Below are 23,332 nucleotides of genomic sequence, written 5' to 3' on the forward strand. Positions count from 1 at the left end.
CAAACAACACAGACAGGGGGAAACAAACAAACAAAGACAAAGGAGACGGCTGGAGCAGTACAGCCACCACAGCGTTACCTAATGCAACTCCACACTATGTCTTACGGTGCCGTGTACCGGAGGGGAGAAAGAGAGAGAGCAGCGAAGGGGGGGGGGGGGGGGGGGAGAGAGATGTAATACGGTTTCCTGATAAAGCTGTGGAGAGTATGTGCTGCAGGGAGGTGGATGCACAACGCACCCAGGAACGAACGCTAGCTCCGGTCCTTTTCCCGTGAGGGAAACTGTGGACTCGATGTCCTGACAGGCTGGTATTTGTGCAACCTGCACAAACACAATACTGCACCATGATTACAAATGGTGAAATACAATGTAAAACTACCGAAAAATACCAGCTCACTAAAACACAACCGCTCAACTCAACGCAACTACTAACTATACCCGCGGTCAGAGAGCGGAGATGTTTACCCTTTGTGATTTAATATGACACGTTTGACGTATGACCTTAAAAAAAAGCTGTTTTTAAGAGCAGAGCTCAAAATTGCTCCTTTCCCTCTGAATTCCTGCCCTTATGTCTCGTAAAACATATCAAATCCTACATTCACTTTTTTAATTGTAATTTTCAAGCAAGTTTAAGCATAAATGTAGAAAAAAAAAACCCCTGCAAGATGCTCTTTAAGCACTGAGCCTGTTTTTCAGGTCTCAGGCTCGAAAAAGACATTCCCAGAACAAATGACCATATCTTCCCTTCTAAAAAGGGTTACATTAATAATCTTTTCTCTCAAAGTAATGATAAACCTGTGAGTTGGATGTAGAAAAGTCAGAATCAATATAGATGTTTTTTATTTTAAAGAAAATTCAGATTGAACACAGTAAAAAACTATAAATTATAGTGTCCATCCAAAAATTCTTTTTTACTTATAGTGAAAACTACACTTGGATGATGGGTTAGTAGACTAAAAGCTTTAGGAATCCAAACTACAACATATAATAAGTACCCTGTCTCAAGATTGATGCAAAACAAGTGACATTTGACCTTTTTAGAGAGATTAAGCAAAAGAAACCCACTTCTGGGGTCATTTGGGTGGATTTTCCATATATGGCCCGCCTTGGTCGATTTTGACGAATGAAATCTCTTTATAACCGCTAGAGCCAATGGAATCGAGGGCAAGTTCTACACACACCAACACATGAACAAATAAGGAGTGAGAGTGACGCGTTGCCAAAGCCGGAAGCTGCATACACTCTGGTGGCTACCATTAGCAGCTAACTTTTTTGCTCCGATTTTTACATTAAAATTGAATTATGGACTATAAACAATTGCTTCAAAGCCACAGATACATTATTAACCTATGGATCAACGGATTCAGCCGCGTTTTTTCTCGTTTTAATGCCATTGAACACGTCTTTTGATCAGATTGACAGCTACAGTGAGACGATCTCCCGTAAAAGCTCCGTAAAGGTACGTGTTGTGATGTCTGTGTTTGCTTCCCCTGTCGCAAGATCGGATCGCTTAGTGATGATACTTAAATAATCTGTGGAGTCTCAGCTTTAATCGGATATATTGTATGTGCAGTTTCGATAAGTAATAAGGGTATCTTTATTTTGAATTCTGTGCTAAAGTGCGTTAGCATTTTTAAAAAAAAAAGGAATAAAATGGCACGTCCCTGCGGTGTGAATATCGCACATGCGCATATCGCGGTTATCGCCATGACACGACATATCGTTCAGCCCTAATCTCAATACTTTGTTATATACCCTTTGTTGGCAATGACAGAGGTCAAACGTTTTCTGTAAGTCTTCACAAGGTTTTCACACACTGTTGCTGGTATTTTGGCCCATTCCTCCATGCAGATCTCCTCTAGAGCAGTGATGATTTGGGGCTGTCGCTGGGCAACACGGACTTTCAACTCCCTCCAAAGATTTTCTATGGGGTTGAGATCTGGAGACTGGCTAAGCCACTCCAGGACCTTGAAATGCTTCTTACGAAGCCACTCTTTCGTTGCCCGAGCGTTGTGTTTGGGATCATTGTCATGCTGAAAGACCCAGCCACGTTTCATCTTCAATGCCTTTGCTGATGGAAAGAGGTTGTCACTCAAAATCTCACGATACATAGCCCCATTCATTCTTTCCTTTACACGGATCAGTCGTCCTGGTCCCTTTGCAGAAAAACAGCCCCAAAGCATGATGTTTCCACCCCCATGTTTCACAGTAGGTATGGTGTTCTTTGGATGCAACTCAGCATTCTTTCTCCTCCAAACACGTCTAGTTGAGTTTTTACCAAAAAGTTCTATTTTGGTTTCATCTGACCATATGACATTCTACCAATCCTCTTCTGGATCATCTAAATGCTCTCTAGCAAACTTCAGATGGGCCTGGACATGTACTGGCTTAAGCAGGGGGACACGTCTGGCACTGCAGGATTTGAGTCCCTGGCGGCGTAGTGTGTTACTGACGGTAGCCTTTGTTACTTTGGTCCCAGCTCTCTGCAGGTCATTGAATAGGTCCCCCCGTGTGGTTCTGGGATTTTTGCTCACCGTTCTTGTGATAATTTTGACCCCACGGGGTGAGATCTTGCATGGAGCCCCAGATCGAGGGAGATTATCAGTGGCCTTGTATGTCTTCCATTTTCTAATAATTGCTCCCACAGTAGATTTCTTCACACCAAGCTGCTTACCTATTGCAGATTCAGTCTTCCACGCCTGGTGCAGGTCTACAATTTTGTTTCTGGTGTCCTTTGACAGCTCTTTGGTCTTGGCCATAATGGAGTTTGGAGTGTGACTGTTTGAGGTTGTGGACAGTGTCTTTTATACTGATAACGAGTTCAAACAGGTGCCATTAATACAGTTAACAAGTGGAGGACAGAGGAGGCTCTTAAAGAAGAAGTCACAGGTCTGTGAGAGCCAGAAATCTTGTTTGTTTGTAGGTGACCAAATACTTATTTTCCACCATAATTTGAAAATAAATTCTTTAAAAATCAGACAATGTGATTTTCTGGATTTTTTTCCCCTAATTTTCTCTCTCATAGTTGAGGTATACCTAGGATGAAAATTACAGGCCACTCTCATCTTTTAAGTGGGAGAACTTGAACAATTGGTGGATCACTAAATACTTTTTTGCCCCACTGTATGTTCGGCTGACAGACGGTGCGGCCATAGCTCTGGGCGTGGCTACTGGGTATCCCTACGTCGCGATACCCAGGAAGAAAACATTGGAAAATGAGAAATCTCCAACGAGGCGTTTTGGGGATGTCTTTTCTGTGTTGGAGTTTTACTCCCTACAGGGTGTACTTTGAGGATTTTTGACTCTGCAGACCATTTACATGCATAAAAACCTTTATAACACACAAGGGGACGGGTAATAACCGAAAAGCATGATATGGGACCTTTAAGTCAAAAATATCCTTATTTTTCCCAGCAGTTGATCAATTTAGTTGTTTTTGTCAGAATTGTGTGGAGATATAAATTGATCTTAGTTTTAGTATTATTAGATCTTAGTGCTGCATTTGACACTGTTGACCACAACATTATATTAGACCAACTGGAAAACTTTGTTGGGCTTTCGGCAACAGTTCTAAATTGATATGAATCCTACAGGGGAAACTTTGTTATATAGGTAACTACAAATCTGAGTTGGAAGGTGTGACCTGGGGTTCCTCAAGGCTCCATCCTGGGGCCTCTTCTCTTGAACATCTATGATATAACACTGGCTCAGAAAATGAAAAACAACAAAATAAGTTACGATAGCTTTGCAGACGATACTCTAACTTACATAACCATTTCACCAGGAGAATATGCTCCACACTGAGTAAATGCATTCAACTGGATGTGTCAGAACTTTCTTCAATTTAACAGATATGAAACTGAGGTAATAGTTTTTGTAGCCAAGGAGGAACAAAAAAATAAATAAATAAAAAAAGTCTGCGCTGAGCTTCAGTCGGAAATGTTCAAAACAACAGAAAAGTCAGAAATCTAGCTGTAGTCATGGACTCTGACCTGAGTTTCAACAGTTACATTAAAATAATTACTAAGTCAGCCTACTATCGCATTAAGAATATATTGAGGATTAAAAGACTAATGTCACAGCAGGATTTAGAAAAACTTGTCCATGCTTTTATCTTCAGTAGACTCGACTACTGTAATGGTGTCTTTACAGGTCTCACTAAAACATTGAATAGAAGGCTGCAGCTGTTGGTCAAAAAATTGATTTAAAAATAATGCTGCTGGTTTATTAAGCATCCAGAACTCATAAAAGTGCTTTATAAATAAACTTGCCTTTCCTTACCTTAGAGACGCCAGCCTCCAATTTAATGAAACTCTTTTCAGAAATCATGACCCGGTTATTCACGAGAAACCAGTGAAGTGACAGTGAAGTAACAGCACTGCAGCACTCTACCTGCCAATCGTTCACAATGAAGCCTGCATCTACTCGTGCAAGATGTACTCGTGCAAGATGCAAAATCAATTGTGTCCTCCTCAGCTGAGCTGTAATGTTGTCTAGTCGAGTAGATGCATGCTTCCTTCCACGTGGTGATACGATTGGAGGGTGGGGGTGTAGTTCGGTAGAAGGAAAATAGTTCCCGCTGGAAAAGCTCAAAACAAAGTGTTATCGTATTATCTTGAGTGACTGGATCATGATTTCTTGAAATAGACATGCTGTTGAGTGTTTTTAATGTCGTTTTTTAGAGTTTGAGAGTTCACTTATATTGTTGAGAAAACAGTTACAAAAAAAAGTCAGTTAGTTACAGATGATGGGACAGACAAGATGATATATTATATAGTTTCAAGTTTAGTGTAATGACACCCAAAGTAATTTACTTGAAATAATTACTATAACTTAAATACAAATCCATTCGTTGTGAATATATATTTGTAAGCCTTGTTCTCCATATAGCTTGTGTCATATGATGCCTATGTTTACATTTTTAGCTGACTGCAATTTGTATGTACTGTATGTGTAAGTGCTCATTGTATGTCTTCCAGTCCCTGGAGAGCACAAGGCGGATGATGCAGCTGGTTGAAGAGGTACACACACATGCAAACACACACACACATGCATGCATGCACGCACACACACACACACACACACACACAAAGTTAGTGGTAGACGACTCAGGAGGACTGCATGTTGATTAGAAAATCTGACATATGTACATTATGTTAGTCCCAAGTTTAATAAATATGTACACTAGTGTTGATATTGTGTGTCATTCAGGCAGGGCCGGCCCTGACCAATTTGCTGCCCTGGGCAAGATTTTAGCTGGCGCCCCCCCCCCAAATGCAGACACTTACAGTTACTATGACTCGCGCGTGCACGGTTGTGGCATGACCACCAAAACAGAAAGATATGGACACAAGATGTGTGCAACTATATTTAGTTTCCTATCCATTTCAACATGATTAAAGTGGGGGGGGGGGGACCGCACCTCCTCTAGGGGGGTGCGGGGGCATGCACCCCCGGGAAGACTTTTTTTTTTAATATTGAAGGTAAAAGCATCAATCTGGTGCACTTTAAGAGCAACATTAGGAAATCTATGGATACATCTCTCAACACCCATATGAAGAACTGTAAGCAGATTTTCTTTTTCTTTATGGAAATTTTACAAATCACTCCCCTTTCAAACTGTATTCTTGTTTATTAATAACAACTTTTTTGTACTGTCATACTCATGTAGTATTTTATACCTGTTTTTCACCTATTATCTTATTTTTTTTATAACTATAATGATCATATAAAGGTGTGCCTTTACCTCACTGAGTTGAGGTTATCAGAGCCACTCAGTCTTTCAGGAGAGAGCTCTCTAAAGCTCTCCCCCCCGCGGCCGCTTACAAGTAAATTCCAATGTTAATAAAAGCACACAGAAGCTGTGTACGTTTTTGGGGAGTTTGATTTATTTTAAATGAACACAAATACAAAATTAAAACCTATAATTGCACGATAAAACCATTATTTCAAAAAAAGAACAATTTCCCATAAACCTCTGATTTTTACTGGAGCTGGGGCATTACAACTTGATTTGGGGGGGGGGGTGTATGGCATAGTTTATGGGCGCTGTACACAATATAGGCGTGGTTCTGTTAGTATAAGATAATAAAATGTACTTTGTTGATCCAAAATCGGGAAATTGTGTTGTTATGAAACTTTAAAAAATATATTTTTTTAATTTCTAACTTATTTTTTTTGTTCTCCCCCTATGGGTTCCTGCGCCCTTAGCATTCGCCTATACTGCCCATGCCGAGGGCCGGCCCTGCATTCAGGTGCCAGTGATCACATCAACAGCTTGCTATTAGTAATGTGCTGTCTGTTTTTGTGTGGCTTTATGTGCTCCTTTCTGCAGAGTAAAGATGCTGGAATCAGAGCTGTGGTCATGCTGGATGAACAAGGAGGTAATCAATTCTGTTGGATCTTTAAGTCTATTTTTTTTTTACTTGTTTAAAGTGTTCTTGACTATTAAATAGAAAACTCTGCTTTCGAAGGAAGAAGGTAGGGATATTTATGGTCCAATATTTAAAGTGATAAAAGACAACTTTTCAACCCCCTCCCAAGCCTTTCCAAGATGTATTATAGTTGATGCTGCTCTTGCAATGACAACCAACTAACTAATGACCAATTCAGAACACAAGGAAAAGTGCAGAGAGAATTGCATAGTAGAGGTGACAAGAAAGCAATGTGAATGCTGGGAAAAAAGGCACACCCCTCACCCTCCTTAGTTTACTTTCTTTGCATCTCACATCTATTCAGAACACGATGTTCGACTTATTACTGCAAATCACAGATTCTTGGTTGGATTTCTAGGGATTGACAACATGGTCTGAACATCAATCAGATCAGCCAGTTGAAACCATATGTTCCATATTGTCTGTCTCTAACGTTCTTACATCACGATTAAACCCAGCACCATAAAAACCCATGTTCCTAACAGAGCAGTTGGAGCGTATTGAGGAAGGCATGGACACCATCAACAGGGACATGAGGGAGGCAGAGAAGAACCTGACAGACATGGCCCACTGCTGTGTTCTTTGTATCTGGCCAATCAGGAAGTAGGTCCTGGTTTCTGGGATCCACACCTTTAACCAACTGTAGCCCAGTTCCATTGTCTGAGCTGAAGCTATATGGTTTTAATGGAATTTGGCATTAAAATAGAAACCCCATTGTACATGTAAAACAGTCCTCCAACCAATCTATCCTTCCGTCCATCCATCCATCATCCATCCATCATCCACCCATCATCCATCCACCCATCCATCCATTTAACCATCCATCCATCATCCATCCATCCTTCCATCCATCCATCCACCCATCCATCCATCATCCATCCACCCTCCCATCATCCATCCATCCATTCATTTAACCATCCATCATCCATCCATTTAACCATCCATCCACCCATCCATCCACCCATCATCCATCCATCCATCCATTCATTTAACCATCCATCATCCATCCTTCCATCCATCCATCCATCGATTTTAGGCACCACAAATTGAATAATTTCCGTATTTCAAATACTGGACATTATTCCGCTTTTCTCTGGTACAATCTTCAATAATGAGTAAACCTATGGAGTCAGATTTGGGTCAATATTCTAGCGCGCAAAACAAGCTACTCACGAGAGGAAAATGTGCTTTTACACGCGCATGAAATGAGCCTCGCGCGCAGATTAAACCCCCGCGAGCAGAGACAGCCCTCTTGCTCGCTTGCGGGAGTGTCACGGTACGTCTACACTACAGGCATCAAAAAATGCTTTCAACGCTTCGCCCATTCACTTGAATGGGGTGACGTAGAAGATTTTTAATATTCGCCGAACTGCATTGTGGGGAGCATGGCATGGCTTTGCAAGCATCACGAGCATCTATCGGCATCAAAAGTTGAACAATGTTCAACTTTTGAGGCTCGATGCTTGGCATCAGCCAATCAAATCCCGTTTATGCAAATCCCGCCAGTGCAAGCGCAGCCAATCAAACCGCGTGCAAGCTGGGAGAGCCAGACCGCAGTTCATTTCCTCATATTCCAAACGAGATATTACGGTAGCGAATCACCCGGTTCTTTACGACCGGAAGGCTGTATCTGTCGAAAACTGCTAGCTACTGTCTGCTGTATGCACCTATTACGAAATGAACTATAAATGAGCTATAGTATTACTATGGTATACTGAAAGAGTTGTATAGTGTCTATGGTAATGGTATGGTAGTGTTCTGTAGTATTTTTCACCTGCTATCGTATTACTATAGTTTTTTCTGTAGTGCCATTTTATTAGCTATAGTATCCCTATAATATTTCAATAGTAATACTATGTATCTAGATCTTTGTAGTATTCCTATATTATTTTAAATAGTATAACTATAATATATAGTGTTTCATAGTTGTTTTTTAATGTGTCATTTTTTTTATAGCAAATTAATTGATAGTTCAGGCATTTATCAAACCTGGCAACTCTGGGCTTCCTGGCAGCTGTCAATCAAAGTCCAGTGGCTCCGCCCCAAAGTGTGAGAAACTTTCCACGCGCGCGCAGACAGACTCCGCGAGCGACTGAGGCTGACACTCCCGCGAGCGAGCAAGAGGACGGTCTGAGCGCGAGGGTCATTTCATGCGCGTGTAAAAGCACATTTTCCGCTTGTGAGTAGCTTGTTTTGCGCGCTAGAATATTGACCCAAATTTGACTCCATAAAACCCCTCATTCCAATCTAATCAAAACGGATGGATAAAACATGATGGAACTGGACATGGAGGTCTTGGTGCAAAACAGTGAGACCGCTGGGCCGCGTGTGGCCTGTTTGTTAATCCAAAGTGACATTATTTTAGATTCCTAAACCAATTCTTTATTTTTTGGTTTTGTTTTGGGCGTCTTACATTCAGTCGCTACTGGCTGCTTTTTCAGTTCTGTTGTGGGGCTTTAAGGAAATAGTTGCTGATTTTGTTTTGCCTTCTTCCTCCGCTCTCCTCTTCCATCCTCCTTTTCATCCTTGACTGTACATACCTTCACTTTATTTCTTCCTTCTCCTTTATTTTTTCTTACATCCATTTTACCTCCTTCTCCTCTCCTGGCACTTCTTTTCTTCCTCTCCTCCTGCATGCTCCTTGATCCTCTTTCTTCTCCTCTCATAGAGCAGTTGGAGCGTGTAGAGGAGGGCTTGGATCAGATCAACTCTGATATGAAGGAGGCTGAGAAAAACCTGACAGACCTGGGCAAGTGCTGTGGCCTCTGCTCCTGTGATAAGTATGTGTGTGTGTGTGTGTGTGTGTGTGTGTGTGTGTGTGTGTGTGTGTGTGTGTGTGTGTGTGTGTGTGTGTGTGTGTGTGTGTGTGTGTGTGTGTGTGTGTGTGTGTGTGTGTGTGTGTGTGTGTGTGTGTGTGTGTGTGTGTTCGACTGGTACACATGTTCTGAGAAAACTACAGAATATGGTGGTCCCTCATAGAAAAACTAAAGAAAGCTTTCCATTAAAAAAGTGATTTATAATTAAAGGAATAATTCAACATGAAAATTATTATTTGTACCTGTTAACAAACACTCACAGCAGCACAGCATAATCCTTTTGAAAACTTCCTTTTTTATGAGTATGCGTGCTACGTGTATCAGTGAGACTTCAATTACATATATATTTACATTCACATTTTTACTCTCACTTTATCAAAAGGATGCTGTTCTTGTGCATCACATTTAGCAGGGTGGACTACCAATATATATGCATTCATAAGGAATGTCTCTCTTTGCCTCTCTCCATCTTTCAGACTAAAAGCCTTTGAAGGGAGCGGGGCGTACAAGGCAGTTTGGGGTGGAGGCTCCGGTCAGGATGGCGTTGTATCCAACCAACCACCTTCGTCTCGAGTCGTTGATGAGAGGGAGCAAATGATCATGAGCGGAGGACACATACGGAGGTATTGAGAGAGGTTAATGGAGTGTGTATTGTTGGTTGCTTGTTAGGAGAGGCAGCTGTGTAATGTAATCTCATGTAATGTAATACTAGTCATCAGTCATACGGGCAGCTGGCCAAACACAGGCCGTTAACACACACACATTATTCTGCTCTATCTCAGGGTGACTAACGATGATAGGGAGGTCGAGATGGACGGGAACCTGGCTCATGTCGGCAGCATCCTCGGAAATCTGAAAAGCATGGCCCTGGATATGGGCAACGAGATGGACATGCAGAAGAACCAGATTGAACGCATACAGGGCAAGGTACAACTGTCATATGACACATTACCCTAATTCTTACTTGATTTATTACTGCGGTAAACATTTTCCTCAAGAGTTTATGGTCCCATTCAGAGACTTTACTCATAGTTCCTTAAACTTGTTTGGTTTGGGTGTTGTCTTTGAACTTTAATTCTTTCGCAGGTTTTCAGTTCATTCAGTTCAGTTCATTTCAAAGTTAATTGTAACATTCTTATTTCCTACAAATGTGAATTCCAGGGTTCTGTAATACATGGCTTTACCCTCTTTTAGTTAATAAAAAACCAAGAATGCCACGTTCAAATTGTCAAACTTGAGGATAAAACACTGTAGTCTACAAACCTATGGGTGACGTCAATCACAAAAGCATATATAAACAGAGCCCATTTACAATTGTAATCAGAAGCAAGAAGCAAGACAGGAAGGGAGCTGGAAGTCTTCTGGCATTCATTCACTGACAAGCATAAATTGTACAATGCACTGTTATTTTCAGCAAGAGCTAGCATATGTGACGATGAGTAGGAATTGAACGTTAGTGCTTACTTTGTACTCATCGTCACACACTGTCTTCCGCTACGTTGAGAGAAAGGCTGAGAAGTCCAGCAGGTCTCCCGTGTCATTTACGTTTGCTGTTTCTTTCCTCTCTCTACAGGCTATTCTCAATGTGTCACGCATCGAGGCTGCGAACCAGAAAGCCAACAACCTCATAAAACGATAGAAGTAGCACTTTTCCATGTCACTCTTTTTTTAAAGCGTATTTATCCTACAGTAGCATTACTATGTTCTGCATGCTGTGCCAAAGTGTTGCTGCTGTTAATACATACTAAACATAGTTCTTTTTTTAAGTAGAGTTTCCTTGCTGTTATGTTATTGCTGTGATTTCACTATGGGACTTACATTCTGTGACTCTTAGTTACAAGATCTCAATTTGCTCTTGTGTTTCTATTTATTCTCCTAATATTCTAGTAGGTAGTCATAGCTTCGCAGCAAGCCCTTTGTTGTTTGTTGTTACATTCCCCCCGAGGTGGCTTCTGCGGTCACTCGGCAGAGAATAAGGACGTTCTGATGATCCCTGTGGGGAAACTGGGTCACTGCAGCACAATGAAGACAAAAACAAAATGTAAACTTGTGGAAAACAGCAGCGAAAAGCAGCTCCTTGACCCAGGGCGTGTATCACCAAAAAGCTGCCTTTTACTTCTACGGGTCAGATAATTATAAGTTAAAAAAACAGCTGTATGTGTGCAGGATAACCAAAATACTATCAACGAACAGCTCCCTTCCCAAATGCAACACCATTGTATAACACCCCTCCCCCCTTTCTCTAGTCTAAGATGTCCCATAACACGTGCGTGTTGGCGCCCTCTGCAGGTGCAGTCGGGTGTTGCCCAGAGAAAGGAAACACGCATTTGTCATCAGACAAAGACCTTTTGCGACACCAAGCGGACAAACATGGAACCTGCTCCTCTAATGATCTCTCCATCTTCTCTCGTCTCATGTTGATGTAAAATGGTGGTGAAAAATGACGATGAATTGGTATTGTCTTATAATGTGATCTCATCAAGCTTTTGCAGACACGGTTAAAACAATTCGGCACAATAAAAACTGTTTTGGGCTTTTTGCTGCATGCTTTTGATATTGTCAATAAACATGTTTTGATTTACTTTGTTGTATCACCTGCTGAGTTTGCATTATTATTGTCCTAAGCCAGTATTGATCTACATTTGGGCGTGGAGTATTGCTAAAATTATTATGGTTTTTACTCGATTGTATGGGTAATTATAATAGGCTGTATAAGTATAATAATGTGTTTGACTTTTGAAGACTAGAAAAACATGCACAGCTAGAGAACTTTATATATTTCTGTATATTGTGATGAAATGCTAAAACATGTACTTAAAGAATACTTTATCGAATAGAAATGTGGCTATGGACTCATATTGTCAAACTGGAGGGAGGGGCAAGCGGTTATCTTTTGGTGGGTCATACTACAGCTTTGTGAAGAGGATTAATCATCAGTTTTTCACATAAAATAAAAAACACGAGTTAAATGCGCATATTTTATGAGTTTTGTGTTTACTTTATTTGAAAATGGACGTGATTTGTGCACGGTGTAAGGGGGGGCAGCTGTGGGCGCGCAGAGAGCTGAAATGTTGCGCGTTCAAGGGAGGAAAAAAAATATCGGAGTCTGCGCAGTCCCGTTGTTCTCGACTCTCCGAACTTTCGGGAGAACCACGGAGGAAGGAGGGGAGGTAGAGAGAGAGAAAACGCAATTTTTCCTGGTAATTATTTTAACATTTTCAGCTTTTTACTTTGCACGTCACCATATTGTCTTGGTAACAAACTATACGCGTGATATGAATACAAAAGCAAGTATACCCGTCATAGCTTCAATGCGAACAACGGAGCTTAGCACCAGAGCAGACATTACGTCCTCTACCTCCACCACTAAGTGCCGCCTAACGTGAGCTGTTTCTCGGTGCAACGGAACCGGCACACAGATAGAAGACGCTGTTTTGCGAACGCTCGCTTTACATGCACGGTAAATCCACACAACTGCTCTTAAATTCGCTGTAAATCCGGGTTTTCCGTTTTTATCGCCACGGCGTGTTAGCGCTACGGTGCCCTCAGAGATGGCGGAGTCTGTGGGCTGGCTGCTCCTTGTGTGAGCTCAACAAAGACACACTAGCCCACAGCTGATTGGCTTAGACCGACCACGTGGTGAAAGCAGACGCAACGCTAATTTAAATCTTTTTGAGAAGTTTTTCTCAATAATAATAACATGTTCTATATAAAGAGCGATTTCAAGGTACTCATAGACACTACATATCCAGGGTAAAATTCATTAAACAATTCTTCAAAAATCATGAAAAACGACACAGACTCAAAATAGAAAACAAACAATATTAATTAAACATGAATAGCAGCTGTCAAACATTATTCAAAAGTTCATATCTTATACATTTTGGTAGCTATCAACACTATACTTGCGTGTTACGGTAAAAACATTCAACAAAATGTAGCTAAAATTGTAATTTTGTTGTTTCTTTATTTTTATTTTATTATTATTTGTATTTGTCTTTTAAATTGCACTGTTGAGTAACTTGAGATCTTAGTTTTTCATACATTACATAATTACAACGTAGTGTTGTATATGTTGTGACAATAAACCTTATGAATCTTGAAAAAATATTGAATCTTGAAATGGCTCTTTAAACAGAGATAAAACACTATAATAGGACACTGAATGTATTATTTTGATATAGTTATGGGTCCTAAAATAAGAAGAATTTTGAGGATCTACTTTGATTTAGTCAATATCGCCACAGTGTTGCATGTTTGGTGACTATAATGTTAGTTTCTGACTTTTAAAAGCCGATAGATTACAGTTTTTTTTGTCATTTCATCAAAATCTACACCTTATCACAGTTACAAGCCAACCCTAAGTGTATTTCTATAATATGGCATTTTTCATTTTAAAATACTACCAGGAGGCACTGTAGGGACACATTCTGGAGGAGTTTCCTTTGCTATATGTGCACCACATATAGCAACAGAGACACAGAAACAACAATACGTAGCAAAACAAATACAATAAAAAATAGGGCTGTTATGTCTATTTTAAGAATCTATTTTAAGACTATTATAACAAATTAACAATATTTACATATGAGAAATACTATATGTATTTATAGAGAGTACTCTGTGAAAACAACCACAGTCCAGCTCTAAAGAACAACATTGCACAAATGTTTCTCTATACTTTTTTGGTCAGCCATGGTGTTTCTTCATCTCTGTATCTGTACTCTACAATATGTTCTTTTTAAACCTCAAGTCATCAGCGGCATTTAGGTTGTGTGAAAGTACCATATGAGTCATATCAGGTAAATACATGTATTTATTATGTGGAGATTCTAAACTATGAGAAATGCATTAAATTATCCTTTTAAGGAAAACCTTTGTACTTTGATTCTGGCCTATACTGCCACTGAGTGTAAGACTTTTCCTTCTCCCTTAAGCAATATTCATTTGGTTGTAGAACATTTTGGAAAAAATATCAAATTGAAGTTAGTCTTCTCATCTTTATTAACAAATATAAAAACAATGAAAAAATATATTGAAATGATTAAAAAAAATATACCAACCGTATTTCGATTTGAAAAGTGTTTTTAGACCATATACTTAACATATTTTTTTGACATAACTAGCCGTCAACTAATCCAGCTAATCCAAATATAGCAATTTCAAAAAAGCTTGTTCGTCCCTGCTGTTTTTATGTGACGTAACCGCTCCAATACAGTGGGTGTTAACTGATGAATGTCGTACACCAAAACATGAAAGTCGTTTAAGCTTGTGTTAACCACCGAAAGTGCTAATATGCTAACTCATATCCAGGTTGCGACTCATTCCTGCACCCATCCACTGTATATGCAACCAATAACTGCTAGTATAAGCGTCTGTGCTACACGGTGCTGCTGAATTCTGTATTTCTGCTGTTGATGCTAATGTTAAGTCCTGATTTAGCGTTTATTTCCCTTTACTTAGTGACTTCGCTTATGTTTTCACATTGTGTCTTCTCTGTATAGCATTTTCCCCTCTGTTCCTAATATTTCTCGTTTTGTCTCCCGCCCGTTGCTGGTGCAGTCAGAGGTGTCTTTTTGTGGATCAGGAAAAGACGGTCCTGGAAGGCGGTGAAATCCACCAAACTGAGTCGCAAAAGGCCAGCAGAAGAGGAGGTGTGAAGGTGTAGCTATGTCGGCTGTGTGGCGTGAGGAAGATGAGGAGTTCAAGGTGGGAGGAGCCAAAGGAGGGTTGAGATCCAAACCCCGGTTCTCCTTCACTGAGGTCAAAGTGCTGCTGGAGGCGGTGAAGAGGAACAGATTCATCCTCCTCAGTGAGTGGAAAGGGGTGGGTGTGCGTGTGCGTGTGCGTGTGCGTGTGTGTGTGTGTGTGTGTGTGATTTAGATCGTTGTTCAAATCAAAGTTTATTTATAAAGCACATTTTAAAAGCGATTTTTGGTCGGGCCAAAGTGCTGTACATGTAATAAATACTACAATCACATAAAAACACATTGCTACAATCACAATAAGTTGTTGTATCATTGTTGTTCACTACGATCAGATTAAACCAGGAACATGGTGACACCAATTTATTTATGATAGTTACACATAGTCTGATGAATAATGTACATGTGGTACAGTTTCATAGCTATAAACTAAATTTACAACAGCCAGGTTTTTCTTTGTCATCACCATTTACATTTATAACCAACAACAACCCATTATAAATTAATAAATAAATAATGGTTTAATAGGGCACATTAATAAAAGAAAACGTATTGCAATTTCAGGGTTTTTTGGGGAAATAGTGTAGCCTACATTCTTACTGTTGCTGCAGCAGAATTTTAAAAGCTGTGTTACTTTGTCCTACTTGACTTATCTCCCCGGGTTTGTTTTAACTTTAATAATGTATCAAAGAACCTGGTGTGTTATAGCAGAGGCAGGAGCAGAATAATTGAGTTGATCAAAGTCAGGCCTTGGAAGGGCTCAGTTTACCAGTTTAACAGGTTACCTGGGGTTGTTAGGTCATATCTTGCAGGAACACTTAACAGGAATAGCAAAGTGAAAATGACTGAAGGATAAGGCAGCCTTTGAAGAGGGTCATGTGGGTAGTTCGGCAGTTCAGGTAAAGTTCCACTGAGTTTTTTTGTCATGTGATTGTCGGTCTCAGCAGAGTCATTGTTGGCTTCCCAGCTGCACAGAGGAGACAGGATGTTTCCTGATGGAAGCGTTTGAGTCACTTGATGAAGAGTTTTTCCGTTTCTGATCATGTTTAATGCTGCATTTATCTATTATTTATTTATCTTCTGTGTGAATACCTATACCTCTGTCCGTACCTGTCTCACCTCCCATATCTCTCCCTGTAGGGAAGTTTAACCAAGGCGTGTCGGCTGAAGCCAAGAAACAGACCTGGACTGAAATCACCAATCAGATCAACGGTCTGGGAGAGAACCACAGAGAGGTTTGAGACTGATTACTATTGATTATGTTTAGTCCTATTAATGATAATGGATGTGTGAATTCATAAACTATCTGTGATTTAAAGTTTAAATATTCCATGAACTCACAAGAGAAATGGGCAAAATGAGGGAATGAACATTGAAAACTATTTTGGGTCCTGTTACAATCGCAGAAGCCCTCAGATTGATCTTGCGTAATCCTTACAGGTCTACACGGGTTACCACTCCTAGTTGTTTTCTGATTATTATCAGTTCATCATTTTAGTCCAGAAAGTTAGATAATCTCCATCAAATTGGTCAGAGCCTGTCGAGGTCTTCAAACGTACCCTTCAGAATGCAGCACTATTTAACGTTATATTTGATAATCTGACATGGAACCAGAGAGCATTTTTACTTGATTCCTTGGTTGATACATGCATCAGGTAAATACATGGTGTCTCAGAAGAAGACATTTTAAAAGAGGTTTAATTTTCTCCCAGGTGCGTCAGATCATGAAGAAATGGGCGGACCTGAAATGTGACGGGAAGAGACGCGCCTTGGCCCTCCGGAGCCCCAATGGGAACAACATGAGGAAGAAGAACCTGGGCCCCATAGAGAGGATGGTGTACAAGATCCTCATCATGAGTCCCAGAGCAGGTTAGCAGAGGCGGCGTCGGGGGGGGGGGGGTGTATGATCGGTGTATCACTCGATGTATGATCGGCCCTGTGTTCTCAGAGCTACACAGCAGAGTGTAAGGAAGCAGGTTTGGGCCCTGAAGCAGTTTGAAACATGACAAGATGTGTTGGTTCTCAGGTGGCGACAGTGATCTGGAGATGGGTGAAGATGAAGATTTTTCAAAGCTTTACAGTAAAGGCCCAGCCCCCAACACCACCACCTACTCCTACCTCAGCTTGACGGACAGTTCCCACTCTGTACCTGGAGGAGGGGCCTCTTTTGACCTGTCTCCTCTCTCCTCCCCAGAGAAGGATCTGGATGGTAATTACAGTGCGAGAATCATTGCAACAAGTCCGAGGGGGGATTGGCCAGCTCCACATCACTCACAGTTTCTATATTCCATCACGTATTCAACATGTCTTATTGCTGCTTGTCCATGTCTTGCAGGCAACCCTTTCCACATGTCCTCCGACTTGGACATGGGTGACGCTGGAGGTAAGACTGTAGATCAAAACAGCTGCTGTTCTCTGCTTCTGGCCACAGGGGGGGGGGGGGGCCTTTACATTTACATGGATAAGATTGTGATATGGCCTTTGTCGGGGCGAGGGCCTTAAACTTTGAACATATTTTGGGAACAACTATTTTATTATATTATCTATAAACTGACTGACAGACAGCTGCTTGAAAGCTTTCACAACGTCTCTTTACACTGATTGTTAGAACTCCTAGCTAATGGGGAATATTTCGTCTTCAGGACAAATGATTGGACGACAAGGAGTTTTAACAATGGCCTGTTTTTTTTTTTAATTGCCCAGAAGAATAATGTTTCTGCTCTGTGATTCAGAAGGCAATACCTTGATGGGGATTGCCACATCCTATGTGCTAGCGACAGAGCAATTAGGACGCTGACAGTACGGGGCAGTTTTTAAAAAATCTGTAAAGATTCAAGACTAAAGACAGATATCTGCATACATGTTCTGTCAACAGACTCATAAAGACGCTAGGGCTGTGCATCTTCACTGTTCCCACGATTCGATTACGATTATCCTGTCAGTGATTTGATATCACGATTCATAACAATGCGTTGCATCCTCAATTTTCTATATTACTACACATGGCTTATTTTTCATCAATGAATAGATGCAGTAAAATACATATTTTTATTATTTAGAAACTGCGTCAGAAATCAATAACATAAATATCTTGACATTAAATTATAAATCAATTGTATAGCTCTAGCATCCCTATATCTGTGTGTGAAATTCTTCCATCCCCAAAAACAAAAAACTAATGCTTCTGCAGTCTAGCTGCAGCTTCAACGGTCTTCTGTTAAAAAAAGGACACTGAATGTCCTGAATGTGGCATCACACACATGACTTGAATCTGAACACAGCAGACAACAGGAGTTTTACAACAGCATTATAAAAACAAAAATAGTGCATGTAAGTGTGCACCCCACACTTATTCTCTCTGAGCCACAGCAGACTGATTCAGAGCGGGTCACTCTGCTGTTGGTTCTGGACTGGTGTTCTTGTGTTGGTGGAGAAAGCAGACTGCTCCGTGTTGGGTTTGGTGTCGCTGTGCCGCTGTCACGTCTGTTCCCTGATCTCTGCGTCACCCACTGATTTGATATTCGTGTGACAGGGAAAAAAATGTAATTGTACAGCCGCGGCCGAAAAATCAGGAAGCAACGTTACTACGCTATAATCGATTATGTTCTGTGATTTCATTTCAACACCCTTAAAAGACACTCTTATGACTCATTTCAGTACTAAACAGGTACTGCTATTTATGGAGTCACCCCCCCCCTAATGATCATTACATTACATTGCATTTAGCTGACGCTTTTATCCAAAGCGACTAGTAATAAGTGCGTTCGACCAACAAAATACAACCTTGAAGAAAACAGAGTCATATAAGTACATCAGGTTTCATAGAGCCAAACATTTCAAGTGATACTCAACTGGCTTTAGATAAGCCAGTCCTTTATTAGTATATAAGTGCTTTTTTAGTAATTGTATTGCTCAAAGTGGAGTCGAAAGAGATGAGTTTTCAGTCTGCGCCGGAAGATGTGTAAGCTTTCTGCTGTCCTGATTTCAATGGGGAGCTCATTCCACCATTTTGGAGCCAGGGTAGCAAACCCACGTGTTTTTGCTGATGGGAACTTGGGTCCCCCTCGCAGTACGGGTGCAGCGAGTTGTTTGGCTGATGCAGAGCGGAGTGCACGTGCTGGGGTGTACAGTTTAACCATGTCCTGGATGTAGGAAGGGCCAGATCCATTCGCAGCATGGTACGCAAGTACCAGTGTCTTGAAGTGGATTCTAGCAGTTACTGGAAGCCAGTGAAGGGAGCGGAGGAGCGGTGTGGTGTGGGAAAATGTAGGAAGGTTGAAGACCAGACGAGCCGCTGCATTCTGGATGAGCTGCAGAGGTCGGATGGCACATGCAGGTAGACCAGCCAGGAGGGAGTTGCAGTAGTCTAGGCCTGAGATGACGAGAGCCTGGAACAGAACCTGCGTCGCTTTCTGGGTCAGCTGGGGACGTATCCTCCTGATGTTGTAAAGAGTGTATCTGCAGCAGCGGGTTGTAGCAGCAATGTTTGCAGTGAAGGACAGTTTGTTATCTAGGATCACACCCAGATTCCTTGCAGTCTGAGTCGGGGAAACAACAGAGGTGCCGATGTTGATTGTTAGGTCAAGAGTGGGACAATCTTTTCCCGGAAGGAAAAGCAGTTCAGTCTTGTCAAGGTTGAGCTTGAGGTGGTGAGCAGACATCCACTGAGAGATGTCAGCAAGACAAGCGGAGATGCGTGCGACGACCTGGGTCTCTGAGCGGGGAAAGGACAGAATTAATTAGGTGTCGTCAGCGTAGCAGTGGTATGAAAAACCATGTGGGCTAATGACAGATCCGAGCGAGTTTGTGTACAGGGAGATGAGGAGGGGACCGAGAACATGGTCCTGTCAAGATAACTGTGACATTACTAAGATTTTATTTTTAATACCACTAACCTATATACATTTTTCTGTCTGCTCTTCTGTGGCTTCTTCTTAAAACTGATTTAAAGCAAAAGTATACATTTAAAATAAATACTAATATCTTTGTAAAGTTGGAAGCGAGTTTTAAGTTGTTTTATTCTCTGATCTACTAGAATACACCTTGGACTTCGAAGAAAACGACGACTCCATGTTCTTCCTCCCTCAACCCCCACCCTCCGCCTCCCTCACCTCCCTGGACCCCCTGCCTGACAACGCCCTGCTTAGGATGAAGCCTGTCCACACCTACTCCCGAAACAGCCAGAGCAACACCACCTCCCCAAAACCTCCCCCACCAGTACCCTTTTTCTCCGGGGCCTCCACCTCCTCAGTTATCCCTTCGGCGTCTGGTTCAGAAACTGCCTCCTCTGCTGCTGCGCACCCCCCGTCGAAGCCCCTCATAAGCTCCGCCATTACCTTCTCCCTCCCTGCTCCTTCCTCCTCATTTGCACTCCCTCCCCCGCCTTCCTCATCCAAAGTCTCTAAACCTGCGCCCTCCATCGCGCCGCCTCCCGCCTCCTCTGTTGCTTATATCGCCCCCTCCTCTTCAATCCTCCCTCCCTCCATCTCCAGCGCTAATCGTGACCCTCTCCCGGCCGGAGGGGCCCCCCGCAGGACCCATGATGCCGTGGCCCAGATGGCGTCTCAGGGCCTGGAGCAGCAGAGGGCCAGCAGGATGCTCCTGAGCTCCGTGTCCCAGTCTCTGGAGGTGCTGGCCCAGTCGGTGCAGCTGCTGGTGGAGAGCCAGCAGGAGTTTGTTCAGGACTCCCTGCAGCTGCAGCGGGAGACGGTGGACATCCTGAGGGACTTCTCCAACACGGCGATCACCATGCTGAGGGACAAAACCACTAACCACCCTCCTGCCCCACGCTTCTGAAACACAGAGATGTTTCAACAGACATGGTGCAGCTGTAGTTCGGCAGATTAAAGGAGACGTGTGGAGGTCTTCTCCTGCTGGGCTGCTGAAATCAGGACAATGTTCGCCCGAAGGTACAAACATGCAGTTTAAGGTTTGTTTCTGTGTTTTCCTCACTTTAAATCGTCTTATTTTTAAAAGGTGGCGTTTGGAACTGACTGGATTTTACCTGATCACTGAATGAGGGGAAATGGACAAAAGAACATTAATGTGACAGTAGAATAGAAGAGTACTAACCCTTGCTGTGTCTCAATTTGGATACTTCTCTTAGTACACTGTGAGTACGCAGCTACCCGCTGCAGTGGAAATGCGCCATAAGGCACGTGAATTTGGACTGTGTAATGTCTCAAATGGAACAAGACTGCCGACCCTCACGAGAAGTTACGATCTCCGCTGTTCATTAGCTAGCCGGAGCAAGCCAAGTAGTAGCCAAGATGGCGGCCGTCGAGTGTGAAAGTTGTCCAGTGTTTTGACCGTAGTGAGCGCACAATCTGGATACTCAACAGTAGAGAGAAGATACAGAAGAACGCAGCTCCTGCTTCCTTTGCCCGACATCTTAACGTGTGACACGACTTCATGGCTGATCTTTACCACATCTTGTTTGTGATGAAACGACCACTTGATAATAAAAGCATTAACATTTCCTGTGTTACTTTTTCTGCAGACCATGAAAAGATTCCACCCAAAAACACAACATTTGCTGAAATGACTCGTTCACAATTTTCTAATGGAAGAGATTTGTTTTTCTGAATGTTCAGAATATTTCTGATCTTTCATGCAGTGGATTAAAAAAAACATTTCTAAAATGATTCATGGAAACATCAAGATGGGACATTCCTAGCAGCCAATGCTAAATCTCTTTGGAGGTTAGTTTACTTGCTGAGTGGTGAAACGGCAGATTTGATGCAGAATTATCTTGAACGGAAAATTGTGATACCCCATAATCCTTTACTTCAACCTGACCACATGGTAAGCATCACAAGTAATTTATGTTTCTGGAACAACATGGAAGTCCTTAAATCTCCAAGTGTGTTTTACATGTTGTACAAAATAGCATTTCATTTAAATACTGGTGTTATATACACACAAATATGCATTTTGTGTTCATCAATAAAAAACCCATTTGAGCGCAATAACATATTTCAGAGGTTGTGCTGCACACAATAGATCTCTGCTGTAACAACAGGCTAAACAAATTCTGAGAATAAAGATTTTATTAAGAGAAGAAATATATATCACTGATAATTGTTTTCTGTCTGTGTGTTCGACACATTTTTATAATTATCCTATTATCTTTTCTAATCTATAGATTTATCATTGGCCCTTTTTTGGGATAGAAACTATTACTCATATGATATCATAAACTAAGGCCTATTATAGAACTTCTAGAACAATGACAAAAAAGTCACTAAAAATGTATAATAACGTATAGAAGTTGTCATAAAATTGTTAGTATAGTGTTATAAAAGATGGTGACTGCAGTGTTTTGGCTCAATGGTGTTGAATGCCGAGCTTGAGGAGGGAGACAAAATGTGACTGCCTTGTCACAGGTGCAGATCTTTAAAACCCAGTAGAATTTGCAACTGCTTGAAATATACAACAAAGGTCACAAGAGCAGATCAAACCCGGTGCATTGTGGTCATTTGGCCGGCTGTCTAGTCTATGGTCTAGGCCAGGGGCTCACAGCAGAGTCTGAACTTTGCCCCCTTGCTGACTGGTTATGGCTAGAAAGGATCCGTCTTGTGTAAATATGACGTCACGTTCTCGTTGTAAGTCTCGTTGTAATCGGAGCGGCTCGGAAACACATCTACAGCACTAACATGCAACATATACATTAATGCAGCAGCAATATTAAGAGAAACATTAGACATAATAGTAAAACACTGAAAGCGAACATTTCACCAGGAGCTATCTTGGGACTTTTACTGCGACAACGTTGACTTGCCTGTGAATAAAAAATAAACCAGTGTTGGTGATCTACAGTGTTGCCATTCTTTTTTGAACAGCAAGACCGCTAACACCCTATTTCAACAATCACACTCCCTGTAATTGACATAATAGATGGTTTATCTTCTCTCACCATCATTTTTTGTGGCCACTGATGTTAAAGGAGAGGTGTCATGGCCATTTCCACTGATCATAATTCCATTGTTGAGGTATACTAAAATAAAAAAATACTGTGCAATTTTCCAAACTCACATTGGTTTCGCATACAGCATCTCTGTAAAGTATGTGTATTCAGCAGTATTCACTTTCTCCACTAAACGGTTCGCTGCAGCTCCCCCCCTCCCCGTGAGCCCAGTGTGCTCTGATTGGTAGGTACGTTGTGAATCGCTCTGAGCTCAGCGGAGGTGTGATTTCCTTGTTTAGCCAAACACAGCCAAACTCAAACTGAACACACACAAAGTCACAGCCGAAATAAAAACAATTGTGTGGCTTGATATTTATTGAGTAACAAAAAACGGTTTATAGGTTGATAAACGCTGTGAGAATGGGTCTGCAGAGAGAATTTCGCCGCGATCCCAACTGTCTGTTGTCAGCC

General features: G+C 41.6%; 2 protein-coding genes across 8 annotated transcripts in view; both read left to right on the top strand.

The window, feature by feature from the left end:
- The window catches only part of LOC307036606 (synaptosomal-associated protein 25), a 34,609-nt gene extending 22,778 nt beyond the window's left edge, over nt 1-11,831 (top strand). For all 6 annotated transcript variants that reach the window (XM_079677058.1, XM_079677057.1, XM_079677059.1 and 3 more), the window contains 6 exons: nt 4,980-5,021; nt 6,335-6,383; nt 9,103-9,214; nt 9,727-9,873; nt 10,033-10,177; nt 10,824-11,831. In XM_079677058.1, coding sequence (XP_079533184.1) covers nt 4,980-5,021; nt 6,335-6,383; nt 9,103-9,214; nt 9,727-9,873; nt 10,033-10,177; nt 10,824-10,889 — 561 coding nt within the window. In that variant the 3' untranslated portion in view covers nt 10,890-11,831. The remainder of the gene's footprint in view (nt 1-4,979; nt 5,022-6,334; nt 6,384-9,102; nt 9,215-9,726; nt 9,874-10,032; nt 10,178-10,823) is intronic.
- A 469-nt stretch (nt 11,832-12,300) lies between these two features.
- On the top strand, nt 12,301-21,433 carry LOC307037419 (uncharacterized protein). Of its 2 annotated transcripts, none has more exons than XM_079678274.1 (7): nt 12,301-12,450; nt 14,813-15,062; nt 16,096-16,190; nt 16,668-16,824; nt 16,982-17,164; nt 17,291-17,338; nt 19,991-21,433. In XM_079678274.1, exons 2-7 carry the CDS (start codon nt 14,921-14,923, stop codon nt 20,749-20,751), a joined length of 1,386 nt encoding a protein of 461 aa, XP_079534400.1. In that variant the 5' UTR covers nt 12,301-12,450; nt 14,813-14,920; the 3' UTR covers nt 20,752-21,433. The 2 variants fall into 2 exon arrangements, with proteins under 2 accessions (XP_079534400.1, XP_079534401.1); XM_079678275.1 differs by having other exon boundaries at nt 12,357-12,710.
- The last annotated feature ends 1,899 nt before the right edge of the window (nt 21,434-23,332 follow it).

This window comes from Notothenia rossii, assembly GCF_949606895.1.
Source record: "Notothenia rossii genome assembly, chromosome: 4".
In the NCBI taxonomy this organism is placed as follows: domain Eukaryota; kingdom Metazoa; phylum Chordata; class Actinopteri; order Perciformes; family Nototheniidae; genus Notothenia; species Notothenia rossii.